This window comes from Neolamprologus brichardi, chromosome 22 (assembly GCF_056152115.1).
Source record: "Neolamprologus brichardi isolate AB-2024 chromosome 22, ASM5615211v1, whole genome shotgun sequence".
NCBI classification, from domain to species: Eukaryota; Metazoa; Chordata; class Actinopteri; order Cichliformes; family Cichlidae; genus Neolamprologus; species Neolamprologus brichardi.
This window is the reverse complement of record NC_142124.1, coordinates 23,200,462-23,218,910: the sequence shown is the minus strand read 5'-3', so window position 1 is coordinate 23,218,910 and position 18,449 is coordinate 23,200,462. Positions and strand designations below refer to the sequence as shown.

The window sequence follows — 18,449 nt, the reverse complement described above, 5'->3', positions numbered from 1 at the left end:
TGCCATCTGCAGCCATGCCGGGAGTCAGGAAGCCCACATAGGAGCACACATGGCTGGGCACCACGCGCCAGCACAGTCCCCCCACCCTCCCTATCACACGCAGGCACATGCACATGCCTTTTCTCCACATCAAAATGGGAGATTATTTTGCATGCATTTCAAAATCATGGTTCTTTGTAATTTATATTTTCTTGACGATAACTTTGTCCCCTCTTTCATTTCTGTTTGCTTCCTAGAGAATTTCTGTTTAGACCCCAATTCAGCTTTGTCAATCTCCTCACCCCATTCTCACCAAGGCTCCATCCTGGGGGGAAAAAAAAAATCACTCAAGCACTGAAGGATGTGATTATGTCACCTTTTCAGCAGAAATTACACGCCAACAAGTTTTAGAAACTGGCAATTTCCCCTGTGATTAATTGAGGTCTCCTGGTGCCACATAAAAGTCAACGTGTACACCTGAGTGCTCCTTCATAATGCATAAGTGTATTGTTAATGTCACTCCAATTATAGAGCCTGCCCATATGTGCTAGAGCAGAACTTGCACTGTACTTTGGGAGCAGAGAGAACATTTTGGCACAGTCACCATTCTGGACACAGGAGAGGACCAACGTGCCAGCACTGTCGGGCCAAAGATGATAAGCCAGCCGTTGATGACACAGATAATGTTTTACATTTCCTGTCTTGTGCCCAATTTGTTTTTTTCTTTAGCTGTTAAAAATGTCATTGCTTATCATACGAATACACATATAAAGGATTTAACATCGGTCTTTTATTCAGATTTTGACACCCTTTCCATCTCCACTGTCGCCCTTTTCTGAGCTTTTCTGTGCTCAGACCCACTCCTTATCTCTCTCGCTATTTTTTTTTCTGCATATCTTTCCAGAAATAAGCTTATTTCTGACAAGTTCTAAATGTCAGTGCACATACCTGCAGCATCACACTGACACAACTTTTTATGTTTGGTGTGTACGCATCCATTATCCTGCTTATTGCAAAGACACTCTGACTTTTAGTTGTAGTCGGTCACATGTGATTAGAAAGTCCCAGATATAGCGTTCATGATTTCTGCTGGTCTTATATAAGGATTGATTTCTGGATGCATATTAAACACTAATGTATTTTTATAGCTTGCATGCATCAGTCATGCTTATGTCTTATATCTTGCCATGACTCTCAGAGCAATCGAAGCAGCTCCTAACATTTAATAGAGAACCATGACATCCTAAGTGACAGGCTGAAAAATGCACTGTTCAACCGTGGGAAGCAGTCTGACATCTACAATTGACTGAAGAAAAAAATTAAATAAGTTTCTGCACACCTCACATACTGAACGGTTCAGAAGTTTTTTGGGGAGCGGGCTTTGGCTTCATATACTCTGCGGGTACAACCCGCTTTGGCTCCGTTGTCGTACAGTGCTCGCATCGGCCGGTGCCGGCTGCGAAAATTCAGAGAGTGACGGGGAAAAGTCAAGGTGAAGGCAAGAGTGAGGAGTCGGAGACTTCCCTTCAAGTGTGAAGAAACAGTCCTGTGTGGAATATCAATGCACTTCCTCATCCTTTTTTCTGTCTGCATTCTACTTCCTGTCACTCCAACTGCAACGATCACCTCTCGCCCCTCCCGCCATGCGCCTCTCTTCTCTCTTCATCGTCCGCCCTCCTCCTGCACTTTTCCCTTACCCAGCCTCGCATGTCACCTGTCATCCTCTTCATCCCCTTCTTTTCCCCCTTCTGTCGTAGTTTCCCTTCTATTGAGGTTCACACCTCACAGGTTTCCACTCGCCCGTACACTCTCCTGCCCTCCCTCAGGGGGAGTGTGGTGGTGACAGGTAGAGTGGATGATAGACAGGGCCAGACACTTTTGATCTCCTCCTCCCTTCTTTACCGCCACACACAGCTAGTTGGCCACTCGATATAATGAATCCCACTCCGCGGTGATGCAGATATGTCCTCAGAGACACTCGCACATGCGCGCATACACACACACACCTTCACAAGTACTGTGGAAGTGTCGTTCGAAACTTCTTTTGACGTGTCCCCTCTGTTCACAGATTTGTGAACTGATCTATAAATGAAAGAAGGCTGTATTTCAGGCAGTGTCACATGCTGCATCGTTCACAGCTGTAATGAACATATCAGAAGCTGGCATGGGGAGTTAACCTGGCAACATTTTAAATGCATGCTTTATTATTTAATGGTCTCCTTAAAGCACCGTTGAGGCGGGAAAGAGTTGCTTTGATTAACACAAATCTGAATTAATCAGAATTTAATCACTTCCCCCCACGTTGCATTAAGTTGCATCATGCTGCTTTCCCCGCTTCCTGACGACTGTAAGAGCACTGTGGGGCATTTTGAAATCCTATGACTTCTTTCTCTCTGGCCTATGGCAAAAATTGCAGACAAAGGAACAATATGCTGTAACTCACTACACAATTTCATGCTCCTGAGCTTGGAAATATGCAATTTAGCCTGTGGCAGAAAGATAATGTGTAGCCAAAAGATAAATAAAATGTAAAAAAAAGAGGAAAAAATATTATTATTATTATTATTATTGTTACTGTAAATTGCAATAAATAAGGCTAGGAAGCCATATCTGTTGCTGGTCAGTGGTTCCGTGTTGAATCCAGAGTCGAATTTAAAATCTTCACATCCATCCATCCATTCGCTTCCGCTTATCCTTTTCAGGGTCGCGGGGGGCGCTGGAGCCTATCCCAGCTGTCATAGGGCGAGAGGCGGGGTACACCCTGGACAGGTCGCCAGTCTGTTGCAGGGCCAACACACAGGGACAGACAACCATTCACACTCACATTCATTCGCACATTCACACCTAGTGACAATTTGGATTATCCAATTAACCTATCCCCACATCTTCACATCATCGTTCTTAAATAATCAAGCCCCATCTTATTGAAGAATTTATCCAAAGCACCACATCACCCCAACTGAACACTTTGCTCTCAGACTGCAGGCTTATTTGTGGTTCTTATGGTATATATTAGGCTGCTGGGGGCTTTCCATGACACACTGAGCGTTTCTTGGCTTATCACTTTTCACTCTCTATGTTAAAAGTGGTGAGTAACCCCCAGTGTACCTCACCTCTGATGGGTTATGGCAGATGGCTGCCTCTCCTTGAGTGTTGTTCAGCTGGAGGTTTCTTCCTGTTAAAAGGGAGTTTTTCCTTCCTACTGTTGCCAAGCACTCATTCACGGGGGGTCGACTGATTGTAGGGATTTTTAAAAAATGAATTGAACCAGTTTTATGATGATGGTCAACAGCATCTTTTCTCAAAACAGTTTCAAGATAGTTTGTTTGTTTGGTGTCATGGAAACTGAGACATCTACAGATGTTTTCATCTGTGTGCTGACGTTTTCTTGTCCTATTAGCCTTTCTTCAGAAAGCTCCAAAAACTTAAAAGTAGGGATGCACCAATCCTGAAATTCTGGCTGATGCAATAAAATAGAAACTTGGCTATGACTTATATCTGCCAATAACAGATAACATCAGACACTGGCTTCAGTAATTGCATTCATATTTGTTGGCAGTCCTGTATCAATCAGTATACTGGAAAATCCTTAATTAAAAGTTCTCTTCTTACTTGATATTCCCCATGTATATCTTATAAATGTATTCCTAACAGGTGGAAAATTTACAGTACCGCCTAGGTTCTTTTCCAAAGAAATGGACTAAAAAAGTTATAGAATATAATTTTGGAAGATGTTGAAATAAATCATATAATTGTTGTCATTGGAAAAGTTTGCTTCCAAGACCCTGATAGGAGAATAAAAATATATAAATAGCTTCCATTTTCAAAAGGCTTTAACCATGTTTGAGAGGGATTTTTGTCAATATGAACTCACTTTGTTTAAGCCAGAAACTACCCCATCAGATTTTATTATGATAACTTCAAAAGTCAAACGTGACCTTTGACTGCAGTTAAGCTGCTTGCTCACCAGCTGCTTGCCAGTTGTCTGTACACTAGGGTTTCCAGACTCCTCATATCTCTTTGTGGCATCTCTGATTACCAATAGCATTGGTGTGGGCAGCATGGAAGGCTGACATGCACCCCTGGGGTAGTACTATCCACCCTCCATGACGCACAATGTGTGTTCCCAAACACAAAAAAATAAGGCATGAATGAAAGACAAACATGCAAACCAGGAGTTTATTTCACACTTTCAGTATGAAGTAACATTTTGATGTTGACTTTCACAGCTGATAGATTTAGCTTAGTTAACCTAAGTGGATGGATATCAGCTGAACAGCTAAAAGAGTATGAGATCAAAGCATTTTTTGTCCTTACCAGTTTCTTGCCAGTTAGTTTTGTCCTTCCTGTGTAAAATATCTCACCTGTCACTCCTGCACTCCTCAATTGCGGTTCCCACACACAGTGGAGAACCGTGGGGAAAAAAACAAAAGAAGTTAAGGAGACGAGATAAATGAACGTGTCTGCAAACGCACAGTCACATTACGCTTTGATTTAAAAAATCAAATCAGCAGTCACAAATGTCCTCCTGTTTTTAATCATTTGATGATTATGATGGATCAAGGTAACTGTTCCGAACACACACACAAGCACACAATAACTCTAAAGGTCATGTAAGTCCTTGAATAAACTTGTGTTGCAAGTACTGGTTGTATGTAGAAGGTGCGGTGTGACACTATACCAAGGCAGATTTAATTTATTATCAACCTCATAATAATGCTATCATTTTACTACCAACGTAGGGAAACTACATAAAAATCACCTTGAGTGACGAGTTGTTGCCGAACACGTCGACCACCATTATCTATCTGCGCAACCCCTCTGTACACATTCAGCGATCGGTACACCTCACGCTCACGTGTCTGTGATTATTTTTGTTTTGCAAAGATTTTTCTTCTGATATTAATTCTTTCACAACTCTGTTTCTCTCTGCAGCGGATGACGGATGTGGAGGGACACTGCGGGGCCAGAGTGGGGTGATAACTACTCCCAATTACCCATCTGAATATAACAACAATGCCGACTGCACCTGGACTGTGCTGGCTGAGCCGGGAGACACCATTGCCCTGGTTTTTTCTGACTTTCAGCTGGAGGACGATTATGACCTGCTGGAGGTCAGCGGCACTGAAGGTTCTTCGCAATGGTGAGTAGTCAGCTTGCGGCATTTATCTGGGGAGAGAGCTGAGAAGGGGGGGGGGAGAGGTAATGCACCACAGGCATGCTTTTTTTTTTCAGGTGGTCGAATGAGTGTGGTGAAGTATGGTTGGAAGTGGATTGGTGTTACTGTATGTAGGTCTGGTGGAGCTGGATCATAGCTGGTACTAGCTTCAAAATGAAATAGGGCGATAACAGTAATTTGTTTGATAGGCAGCACCTAGATTTTATATTACAAACTCAGCCTGGGTATATCATATGGTCTCTGGTTCTAAAGTGTAATTTGAACACTCAATCATGGTCACACGCTCGCACTCATTCTCTCGATTACTCAGTCTCACACAAACACACATGCTCGGCTCTAATGATGAAGAGATAGGATGTCCTGGCGTCAGCGTGGGTCTCTCACCATCTGTGGCAGCTCCTCCTCTCTCTGACAACTCTCTCAGCTCAGGAAGTAATTAGAGAGCTCGATTACCACCGCCAGCCGTAAAGTGTTGTTTCACCCCCATTCTCGCGGAAACAGAGAGAAGCCCGCGTGAGCACAAACGGTGCACGCACGCTAAAGCATTCACACTTTCAGCTACACTTTGATATATTTTCACTGCTGCTTAAAGAATTGTTGCTGATGTATTCTTTCACACATACACGCCGGCGTTTTGCGCCTTCCGAGACCGCGCGTAGCCAAGCTTAGCTTGAAAAACAAATATATATTTATATATTGGTTGAATACAGGTAGATGCATTTTTATGCATCAGGAAAATCTGCCATGCTGCCTCTGTCTCGGATATAATATAAAAATGCAGGTTTAGTTTCAGGATCGCGTCGGAGACAGACAGCTCAGATAAAAAAAAAAAGAAAGACAGAAGACTTTGGAGTTAGAGCCACAGGCAGTTGGCAGGAAAGGACAAGGGGTAGCACTGGCTGAGCTATTTAACACTTGAGACACAGACTCTGAGAGACAGAGAGGAGGGAAAAAAGACTGTTGATAAGGGAAACAGGTTCAGAAAGAATATATGAGAAGTCATCTCAGAGTGAGGGCCCCAGGAAACCTCACGTCGGTTTCACTCATTCGCTTAGTAGTTAAGCAAAAATACTTCCCAAGAAGAACTTGATTGACTCTGAGCGGTCTTAAAACTGAAAAAAAAGTGATATTAAAGTCTCTTTGAATCTTTGCTTGGCCAGTGGAGAGCTGATCGCTTTCTGGGCTCCCACAGACAGCCGCCTGACTGTGCTTCTTTTGCATATTTTACGATGTCATCAGCTTCTTGTCCTAGACTTTGATTTGCTCTATGTTGTCATGGGGAGGCGCCCAGTTCTCTACTGACTGTGTCATCTTTGTGGCAGTTGTTGCCAGTGGCGTCTATGGTAGTGCACCTGCAGCATGGCTTTGCTGTCTTAAAGAACAAGGAAGAGCAGAAGGGAGTAAGTCACTAGAGAGGAGGCAGAAAGGCTTTGGCAAGCGATGGTTACGGCAAGTCACATTTGATCATGCACATTGGAAGGAAAAGGAAGTACAAGAGACAGAGGACACGATGCAGACAAGCTGGCTTGCATCTATTGTTTCACTTTTTTTTCTCTTGTTTCGCTAGCTTAAGTGTTACCCACATACTGTACCACTGATTTGAAAACGTGTTAGCTATTTTTTCTCATTTTTAAAAACTCATCAGCCCACTTTACCTCCAATGTGTCGAGGTAGTGAGCGGGGAGTACTAAGGATGTGGAGAAAGTGAAGTGAATCACAGCGAGTATTGCGATGGAAGAATGTGGCCCGGTCTTATGAATTGCATTTTCTGCTACATAATGTGAGCAGCTGGGTGCTGGTTTACTTAGGGAAAAGATAGCAGCAGGATACAATATGAGAAGAAGATAAGCCGTAGGAGGCGATGTGATGCTCAGGGCGTTGTTCTGCTTGTAAACCTTTGGTCTTGGAATTCATTTTAATGTAGCTTGGGCACCAACCTAAACATTGTGCATCCTCATGGCAGTGGTTTTCCTTAATGTGCCTGGCCAAAAAAAAAAACCCTTTCAGGGATGATTTGAGAAGAGGGTTGTAACCTCGTGTGTTTGTGTGAAGCTCAAAGCTTCTTTCTCAACAACTCTCCAAGAAGAGGACAAAGATTATTATTAATGTTGTGGCTGATTGGTGAGGGCAAAAGAGGGATGCTATGGTACAGCAGTAAAGGAATGAGCAGACACTCGTGACGACATGTGAAAGGAAGGGCAGGACCTTTGAAGAAGAGGGTGGACGTGAAGTTGAGAGATGGGTGCAAGGATTGAAAACTCGCAGCTGGTGGCCAATTAGAGAGGTCAGGCTTGGCTGTTTGATGACGCTGATCTAAAGCCTTTCTGCTCTCAGTGAATGAATGGATCAGTGAACCTTCAACTCAGTGGGGCTTGACGGTTGATGATGCGCTCTCTCTCTTTTCCTCATCATGCAAATACGCTCTCTGATTTCATGACACTGGTGTGTACACAGCTGCTAAGCTTAAAAGCTGTTTCTGTATTTCAGATCTTATGGTTTACAGTTTAGCTCCAAAGAGTCATGTCGCTAATATGAGAATACTTGTTTTTGTTTTTGTTTTTTTTACATTTTTCAATCTTGTATTGCTTTCCATTGGCTTTAAGAAATATATCACTATAAATTACTGGTATTTGCAAATGACAAGAACGCTTTCTTGTTCTTGAGTGGGTGATGTCGGTCTCCCTCTATCCGATTGCAAACGTTGTTCAATATGTGGGAATCTGTCTGAACTTTATTGATTGATACCTGACTGACAGGTTCATTGATCTGACACAAAAAGGAAGGGCCAAGAGATCGTGGTCAAAACCATGCTTCCCAGATCAATCCACAGCATTTTAAACTAAAGCAAGTCAAGCTTGCATGTTCTGAGTTTCTTTGTTGCGCTCATGTTTGTCTGTATATGTGTTGCGAAAGGGAGAGAACGAACCACAATTAGCACCATCAGTCACCAACGAGGACGTCACCTCTGTGAATATCTGAATGTGATCTTGATAGGATGCGATCTCTACCATCCTGCACTTTAATTGGCGGTTCCACGGAATTAGCATTCTGAAGAGGCGGCAGAAAAAGACAGCTCTGAACACCAGCTCCACAAGCTGAGATGTGCATGTGGATTGAATGTGGCAGCAGGAAAGGCCTGGTAAAAATGGCAAGTGAATTAGGTGAATTCTGCCTCTGCTCAGCGGTACCCTGACAGGACTTCTTCACTGTTGCTTGCCCAGGGGAACACATTACTCTGCTATTACACTGTTTGCATCCACATTGATTTTCTTCCCCATCACCATCCACTTTGAGGCAATGTAAATAATGCCCGATGCTAACCAATTGCCAGATCCTCATTTGCCCACTAGCTACTAAGTGGATCTCACAGCTATTTGACTTGTAATTTTCTCAGGTGCTCAATTGTTTTTCAAAGCACTATAATACATTTTCATCTACCAGCAGTGCTCTCTTGAGATGTTGAAAGGAACTCCCACAGCAGCTTGAATACTGTAAATAGAGAGTATAAAGTGCCTAAATCTGTACTTGAAAGAAGTCTGAATATTGGCTTTATTCCCTCGGTTCTACAAAAAAAGATTATGTAAAAAAAATGCCACATCACAGTTAAGCGATTGCACCATTTTAAAGAAAGTGTTTCCAAACAAAAACTTAAATCGTCTTTTTCTTTTCTATCTGGGTAACTTTTGCAAACTCTTTCTGTTTCCCAGGTGATTTTTTTTTTCTTTCTTTATGCAACCATCTCTGAAAACACATTGCTCCCTGGGAAAATGCAACTTATTTCTTCCTGTTTGGAGATCTGAGAACCCATTGAGTTTTGATCCCTCTAGGTAACCTCCTGCTTTCTCGTGTCTGTTTTAACTCCACGCCTTTATGGAATTGAGACGCTGACATTTAGCCAGCCTATGGATTATCCCCGGCGTGCTGATTTGTGTCAACCTGTCCTTGCGATGGGAGCGCGTCCGTGTGTGTACGAGAGAGGCAGAAAGAGATAAAGAGTTGCCGGAGAGGAGTGCAGAACACTGGATATATTGATTGGCTGTTAGGTTGACTCACCTGAGAGTGAGTGAGTGAGTGAATGAGTGGTCTTTGGAAAAGCTTTCTAAGTCCGGGGGCTGTTTTTTTTTTGTTTCCAGAGAAATGAGTGTGTTTCGTTTTTGTGGAGATAAATGCTTCTTTCTTCTCCTTCTATAAAAGACAGTGGAAAACTTGTTTTTTTTTCCATGTCAGGGCTCGTGAGATTTCCTAAACTCAGCTGTTTTACTCAAGATGATCATTTTCCTGCTTTGTATACAGTCATGTGCATGTTGTATTACAGCTGTGAGAGTTGTTACCGTATGCAGATGTGTCATGAACATGCCAACTGTTGTTCGCCATGAGGAAAACACATTCATTAGTCACACCCTCCCACTGGGACTCCTCTGCGAAGCTGCTATTTTTTTATGTTATAAAACGGTCACGGCGCGCGCGTGTGTGGAAGTGAGCGATTGTGCGGCTTCTCCGGTGAATGGCGTTTGACTGACAGTGCAAGAAAAGGTGATTACGCACTCATGCTTTGCTTTAAAACACAATTATATGTACATTTGGGCACACAGACAGTGATTTCCAGCATCTGAATACAGGTCATTTGCAGCGTACGGAGGGGCATTTTGCATAAATATGTGTACTGTGTCACGGTTGAGTGGGCGCTTTTTCTCATTGTGAATGTTGAATACATTTCTTATCCGTTTCCTATGCTCGGGCCTGTTTTTGCACAAAACAGGCTGCTGTAGTAAAGCAAACGTTTTGCTTCGGAGCTTTATCCATAAATCACCAAATCGCTAGGCAGGTCATGTCACTCTGGTACAACTTTCCCTCTCAGTGTCTCCCTTTGTTTCTCAGACATGGGGTGGCTGTAGCTCAGGTGGCAGAGCACGTCAGCCACTAATCAGAAGCTCGGTGGTTCGATCCCAGGCTGCCTCCTGGCATGCCAAATATCCTTGGGCAAGATACTATCCCCATGTTTGCCTACTGGTGGTGGTCAGAGGGCCCGGTGGCGCCTGTGTCCGGCAGCCTCGCCTCTGTCAGTGCGCCCCAGGGCAGCTGTGGCTACAATGTAGCTTGCCATCGCCTGTGTGTGAATGAGTGAATGACTGAATGTAGTGTAAAGCGCTTTGGGGTCCTTAAGGACTAGAAAAGTGCTACACAAATGCAGACCATTTACCATTTACATTATGTCTCGTAAATTCCTGTGTTGTTACTGTAAGGCATTTTAATGGTCTAATTTGTCAACTGAAATCCAGTAACCGGTGCTGTTATCGGAAATCCCGCGTACAGATCATCTAAGATAAAAGTAAGCTCAGGAAAATGGGTAGAAAGTGATAGATATGGCAAGTTTTGAGTTGAGCTTGCTACCCATTACCTTTGAAATACAGGTCACTGTAGACAAGTATTGGCTTTTACTGTTTTTCTATTTGCCTTTTTTCTGCATACTTGTGCTACAATCACTTAACTGACCATGTGGACGGAGTAGAAAGATGGTAGAGCTGTCCACAGCTTTTTGCTAGGGACAAGAATGTGATCACAAAGTGCAAATTTCACCCAGGACAGAAGCAACTGCTGCAAAACAGTTTCTGCAACATCACATGCTAACGCAAAGCATCTTGATGTGTGCTTAATCGTGATGGTAAGAAAACGTCACATGTAGAAAGCTCATTTCTTGAAAAATGAAAACATTTCTCCCACTAAAAACGTAAAGTCCAGATGAACACGATCTACTTTCTGGGCTAATAAAGAAGAGAGATTTAACAGCTTCGTGCATACCGAGCTCAGCCAAGTAGAACGAGTCTGATCTTCAACAGGTAACAAAAGCAGTAGTGATGGTCAGGCTTATTTACAGCATTCACACTTCTCCAGTAGAATTGCTGCCGATCCCTGTTAAGTGCTCTTTGGGCTGGTTTTCAGCGTTGCTGTCAGTTTTGTGTTAATAATTAAATACCAAAGGGGAGATTTTTTTGTCTTCATTAGGATCAAGATTTATGTCAGTGTGTGGGACTGTTGCCTGAGGTTTATACTGCTAAATGGCTATATGGCAATGTATCTCACACCAAGTTACAGAGTAATGCAAAAGTAATGTAACCAGTGGTTTAACAAATTCATTTCTCCAAGGAATAATTAACGTCATGCATTAAGTAACAAGTAATATATAATGCATCACTTTTGGATGTGGATTTATGTTCTATTGGAAAGGCTTGTCTGCATAACTAAAGTCCAACAACTGCACTCTTGTAAACTTTTTCATTTAAAAGCTTATGGGACTAAAATGAAAAAATCCCTCAGGGCTAATGGTTATGATGCCCTGACACCTCAAGGATCTCACATCAGAGGCAATGAAAAGATGCGCTATCTGTCTACAAATGTCACACCCTCTTATTTAGCAGCAGCTGTATCTCAGTTTCTCTCTATCTTACACACACATGGTTTCTTTGTTAAACTTCACACCGTAGCTGTCTGCCTTTAAACTTTATTTTTGCCTATAGTTGTCAAAATCTTAGCTCTCCTTTTTCCTGAATGTCTGCGCTCCCATTGTGTACTTCTTTTCTAGCTTTTATTTTATTTATTTTTTTTTAGCTTTCTACACTCAAGCACAGTTTTGCTTATTAGCCTTTGCTTGACCATTGGATCAATAGCTCTTGTTGCCAGTCGCGCCACTGTGGGCCTTCAAAGTTTGCCGGAGTTCAGATTTATGAGCAGCAGCACTTGGTTGAGGACTCAATCCGCAACGTGCCATTGATCAAAGCAGCATTTATGATGAAGTTTGTGCCACCCGCCAAGAAATTCTCCAGCTGAACATTATCTCCAACACCTGGTGCCATGCTGCAGATTGGCTCACCCCAGCACTCTACACCGTGTTACTCACTCTGTCACATTGCTCAGGCTAAGAGCTGGAGAGGAGAGGGTATGTTTGAGTGCAGAGAGGAAGGTTAACAAAAAAACAAAACAAAACAAAAGCTCAGCCATGGATTCTATCAACCTCCCAGGCTTGCATGTGCATACCTGTGTTTTCCCAAGGTGACTCTTTCCGTTCCACTGGCAAAATTACACCTCAGCACACATGAAGATTGGTGACTAATATGCAGCTTTAATTGTCATTGATCATCCGCGTTACATTTAAAAACAGCAGGTGCAGCAGCTTATCAGTCAATATTCCGTGTAAACCGGAGCAGCCGGTGCAGCAGTGTGTCTGTGTAAGCATGTCTAGCCATGTGTTACCTCACCCCCATCCCAGTGACACCAGAGAGCACACAGAGCTTGGAGGCAATGTGGCAGATCACTCTGCCCTGACTGGGTGTCTTTTTAGTTGTTTTTACCAAGCACTGCACCTTTGGGATCCAATATGTTGCTTTTAGTAATCACATAGATGCACTAATGGCTTATAATTTGTACACAGAGGCATATTTAAGTTACACACACTGGCACCCTGGGCCTCCAAATGGACTGGATTTTTTTTAAAGATATATCATTTCATTTATGCCAAAGATATTTCAGAAATAACTTTAATAAACACCCCTTCCATCGCGGCTTCAAGGGAGAACTTGAATACTAAAGTACTGTCCGCATCACTGCAGCAGTTGTGCCGTAGTGCATTTATGACAATAACAAAACATATTTTTGAAATAATCCTCTTATCCATGTTTTTTTTTTTTGTGACAGTTTTTTAGTTGTAATCCCCGAAGCTTTTCATCGTCTTTGCTTAACAGTCACGTCTGTCTTCCTTCTTCCTTTCTAATTATTTAACTAATTATATTAACAGAGAAAGGTCATCTATCAGTATGGTCAAAACCACAATTATGCTCTTGTTTTCTGTCTTTCATCATCTATCACCCCTGTGAAACTAATTGTTTTACGCTCGTGTTTGATCTGCAGCTTCTACTGATGCTTCATCCCACAGCTTGCTTTGATCCCTTAAATCACGTCCTGGGTCAAGTGCAGATAACCTTAAGAAGGATGGTTTACTTCAGAGGCTCTTTTGTTGTGGTGTGATCAAAAGACGCTGCATGGAAATTTATATTGACGGCTTTTGGTCAGCACCATTGTTCTCTGCCAGGGTTTTGTACCCTTGGGCATCTGAGCACCCTGGTGTTTGAGGTCCATAAGCACATACCTGCAACATACAGATGAATCCGAATCAGGCACCTCTTCTGTGGGACAAGCTGCCAGATTTGGGAGATAGAAACCCTCCCTAAAAAGATCAGGCTTAATTTTTTTCCTTTTTTTTAAATAAAGCATATAGTTAGTGTAGGATCAGTTAACCCTAACCCTGGTTCTGCTGAAGGTTTCTTTCTTTCCACTGTTGCCCAGTGTTTGCTCATTTTGACATTAATTGCAGTATCTTTACCTTACAATATAAAGCACCTCGAGGTGACTGTTGTTGTGATTTGGGACTATTTAAATAAAGTTGAATTAATTTGAATTTCATCTGGTGGCACATAGTCTGTATATTTCTGCTCTCTCTTCCTTTTTTTAAGCAATTAACAAAAGTAAAAGTGAAATAAAAATAAATGCAATTCCTCAGGACAACCTAGAGAAAGGTTGTCATTCCTTAAACTTTCTCCAAGTATGATTGGTGCAGCACTGGGTGTCACAGAGCTGTAAGGGGTGTCACTTCGGTCAATTAATCAATCACAGTAATTAGCTCTGATAAAACAAAAGGAAGAAGTAGTGGGAAGAGAAGCGGCTTAGAAGGAAAGCAATGTGTGAAATCAATTGGCCAAAAGTGCTGCAGTCAGTGGTCTGTCACAGAGGAGACTGGATTTTCATTTTAAATTGTAAAAGCAGGACTGCAAGGATGAGTACAGCGAAGTCATTCCATTGGGCCCGATTGTTTGATGCTGTGTGTAACTACATACACATGCACTTGAAATGGTTCTGCTGCACTGCATGTTCCACAAGTGCTTGAAAGTAGTCCAGGATTTAGTCTGAAACTGTGAATTTGTGCTCAGGATAAAGCCCTTGAGCATAAAAGGTCTTGTTGTCTTATAGTGATGTTTATATGAGGTGATCGTATTACTGGCCACTCAGAGACACCTATGATTAGTAATTTGTTACCAAATCACACACAAGTGAAAAAGGACAAAGAACTTAGTAAGAACTTAGCATCTGATCTAATTATTATAGTTATTTAACATATACCGTATTTCCCGGACTACAAAGCGCACCTGAATATTAGCCGCACAAGCTAAAATCAGGGGAAAATCCTGTTTTGTACATACATTAGCCGCACCTGACTAAAAGCCGCAGGTGTTTCAATGTTGACTTATCATATGTAAGAGAATATGCACAAAGGGAATTGTCAGGAAAGAGATGGCTGTTTGGAGACACATCCCTTTTATTAATATTTTGAAAAACAAGTTACGGGTACATATTTGCATAACTTTTTAGTTTAGTAGGTACAAGTACCGGTAAATACAAGTACGAAACATGTACTGTCCTTCATAAATGAGTAACAAATGTAGTACATAACAATAACCTACAGCACACCAGAAAAATAGATTCGGACTACCTTTTAGGCTCAGGTGCAGTGACACGGCTTTAACAAGAAGAAAAGTCAGTCATTCACCACCATCTTTCTCTTCTTCCTGCGCACTAAAACCACCAAAGTCCTCTTCTCCAGTGTGGATACGAACAGGCTCAGGATGGCTACGTCGTCCACTCTCAGCTTCTTTCCTTCGTTGTCACTTTCAAAACCAAACAAATCCTCGTTGTCAGTGTCAGAGTCGAACACCCTCTGAAGGGCCGTGGCGGTGTCTCCATCATGCAGCAGTCCAGCCAATCCGTTGGTGATCATGGATGTTTTCACACTTTTCCACGCTGTCAGATTCCACCGGTGGAGTTGAGCATATCTTGCTTTTCGCAAGTTTATCGCCGCTCGTCATCCAGCGCTACTTTGAAGTTTGTTTTTCGCGCTACTTGTACGGCACTATGTTGCCTGGCGGACGGACATGTGACCAACATACCACTCTTGAACCCCGATACTGTGTGTCTGATCACATGCCCTTCCGCCAGGCAACGTAGTGCCGTACAACAGCGGAACAAACAAAACAAATCATCTTACGATATGACAAAAATCATGGACAATCCATAGAAAAGCCGCACCTGACTAAAAGCCGCAGGGTTCAAAGCTTGTGCAAAAAGTAGCGGCTTATAGCCCGACAATTACGGTAATTGGTTGTTGCTATGACAAGAAAGGGGAATAAAAAAAATATCTTTGTTTGCAGTGTGACCCTGATGCAGTAACAGCAGAACATCTGGTCCCTGAGCATCCCCAGAGTGGACGGACATGTCATTGTCTGATCTGGGTCATTGCTCAACAGCAGCACATCCCTTCTGTCTTTGTGACATCCCCAGTTTTTCCATAAATGGAAATATAGATAACAAGAAAGGCAAAAAACTGCATTTTATAATGTGTATCTTAATAGTTTATATATATTTTTAACCATCTCAGCTTGCTTTCATTGAATTAAGCACCGTTGTGTCGATAGTAGTGGAGTGATCTTATGTCTGTGAATAAGTGCTTGTATTTAGTATTTATTATTATAATTTCATAATTGAAAACAGTACATTTGACTAAAATCTCTAAAAATAATAGTAAGTAGCTTTAAAGCTAACCCACTCTGGACTCCTGAGTTGATGCACTAGCTTTTTAGGCTTAGTCATTCTCACCTCAGAGGACAGTATTACTCACATAGTGAAGGTCTTGTTCTACACAATTTGAGACTCATGGCTAAATATCCCTGCATTTTAGGCTTGGAAAGCTCGCATTAGTGGCTGGTAATGAAAGAAGAAAAGAAGGATCAGGAGAGGAAAATGAAGGAACCTGCAAGGTGAAATAAAGCAAGGGCGTGCTCAGTGGTTTGGAGTGTAATATATCTTAATCTTCTTTGGGACAGCAGGACAGGTTGCATGTGTGTATGCCGGAGTTTGTACAGTCGGTATGAATTCACTCGTCTGGTGCTCCTGTGCGGTGTGTTTGTGTGGCAATGAAATACCCGTCTTCTTCCCATTCATCAGACAGAGCCTGTCTTTTTGTATGAGGTGACACTAGGCCAACCTGAATATATTTACAGAGGAACCTTTATGAACTCTGCTGAACGTGCCTTGACCGGCAATTACAGGCTGCACGGCCGTGAGCCTCCATAAAAACTCTTCCCAACTGCATCAATAAACGTGGGGAGGCAAAAGGTGACAGGCAGTGTTGAAATTCACCATAGGAAAGTCTAAGTTGCACCGTCGAACCCGTACATGGAAAACTGGTGACGTGATTTTGAAGTTTTTTATTCTACAGTAGTGTGAATGGTTGCGCGTATGGTATAAACCATTTAAAGCAGATGGATGTGTTTTTTTTTAAATAACCAATTAAACTCATTGCAAATGCAGTTGTTCCTTTTCAGAGGTGAAGCAAAAGCTCAAACAGCACAGTGGTTATATGATCCACTAGACTCCTTCTGTAAGTGGCTTTTTGCTTGGTAGAGATTTTTGGAGAGTGCCAGAGAGGTGTCTGGATCATATTGATCCCACAGCACTGCAATCTTTCTTAATCCCACTCTCCTCACAGACGAGATGAGACAGAAGCAGTGACAGAAAGACATCCAAAATAAATAAATAAACTTTATCTCGAGTAAGCTCTAATATAATGCGCCTCTGGGTGGCAGGACTGTAAGCACGTTCATTTTTAACATCAGAATTTTTTAATTTTTAGTCATCAAAAACAGTTTCATTCTTTAGGTGATAGGTGCTGGCTTTTAATTGGACGTATGCACAAAGACATGCCAAGGGTGGTGTTTGCTCTCTCTGGTGTCTTGTTGGACAAGCGATAAGCTTTACGCCCGTGCCAACATGTGCAGCTCATTTACCACTGACATCACACCCTTCCGTCTTTTTTGACACTGAGGGTGCCTGTTTGCCGCCCTTCCTGTTTTTTAATTAGATGGTCTGATTAGAGAACATTGATGAGGGTTGGGAAGGGTACAAAGGAAGAAAAAAATAATAATTAAAACAGGGATTAGTCTGGTCTGGGGCCTCGTGCAGACAGAATTAACGCCGAGCGCCGTCTCGCTCTATCACTCGCAGATCAGTGTTGCTAATATCACAGTATTATTAGCTGCACTATCCTCCCCAACTGTGTGATAACAGAGGATTACAGAAGGTGCTGTGGCCAGTGAACCAGGAAAAAACAGTGTGATTTGTCTTAGCATGGATAATTAGCGCGCTGTTTGCATGGATGATATGGATCAGGGATAAAGCTGATCCTTTGACAGAGGGCCAGCTGTGGAGGCTATATTGTGGCTCAACATGAAAAACGCTTGTATAAACATTCAGCCATTTTTCCTGTGCATATGCTTTAATAAACAACTGGTGATCAGGTTACAGTGTTGGCATGGTAAGGCAACGGACGTGGGCATGGCTGCAGGCCTGCATCCGGATAACCTGAGACCTGTTCGCACTGCTCTTAATGCTGCTGCTGACATAATGGAGTATGACCTATTGGTTTATAAGGATACATGTAATGGATTGCATATATATGTTAATGATATCATTTTCACTTTACTAATAATAATAACTTCATTCCCTTGTGTGTTGTGTATGTTTGCTTGGTGATCAGTGCCAGAGCTGAAGGGTTAATTAAGTTTTAAGACCTACAATCCTGACGAGTTCCCGCATCACGCGCACGAAAATGAAGGGCACGCTATCCAAAGGCAGCTATTACTGGCTTTCTTCTGGAGCTAAGAAGGGCATGTTGTGAAATTACTTGGTCAGTATAAATTGGTGTTGGTTCTCTTGCATTACATCCATTGTATTCATAATTAGTCCCAGTGTTGGCGGTGCACTCGGCTGTAGGGTAATTACCTACAATATGCGAAGAAACCTTTTGATTCATTTCCATGGTTATGAAATCTCTTTTCAGCGTAAATTAAATGATGTCTGAACTGAAGTATGCCGTACCTCGTAATACTGGAATTTAAGTATTCTTTTTGAATTCTATTCTTTGACAAATTTGCTTGTGCTTTTTTTCCTCTCGTTTTACCCAAAGTGCATTTGCTTAAACCCTTCATGCTGGTAATAGAGCTTTAACTCAGAGCGATAATTTAGTATTTTCTTTTCAAAAACAACAAGAAAAATTACCCCTTTTAATGTGCCATGAATGGCACCATTAGAATAGATAAACAGTGTTGCTTTGAGAGCAATCTGACTTTTCTTCGGCTATTATAAAAGCCATTAGTAAGAGAATGGGGGTATTGACTCTTTGTTTTTCACA

General features: G+C 42.2%; 1 protein-coding gene across 2 annotated transcripts in view; it reads left to right on the top strand.

Moving 5' to 3' along the window:
* csmd2 (CUB and Sushi multiple domains 2) overlaps positions 1 to 18,449 on the top strand; it is a 262,542-nt gene that overhangs the window by 86,845 nt on the left and 157,248 nt on the right. For both annotated transcript variants that reach the window (XM_087834531.1, XM_087834530.1), the window contains one exon: positions 4,915 to 5,122. In XM_087834531.1, coding sequence (XP_087690657.1) covers positions 4,915 to 5,122 — 208 coding nt within the window. The remainder of the gene's footprint in view (positions 1 to 4,914; positions 5,123 to 18,449) is intronic.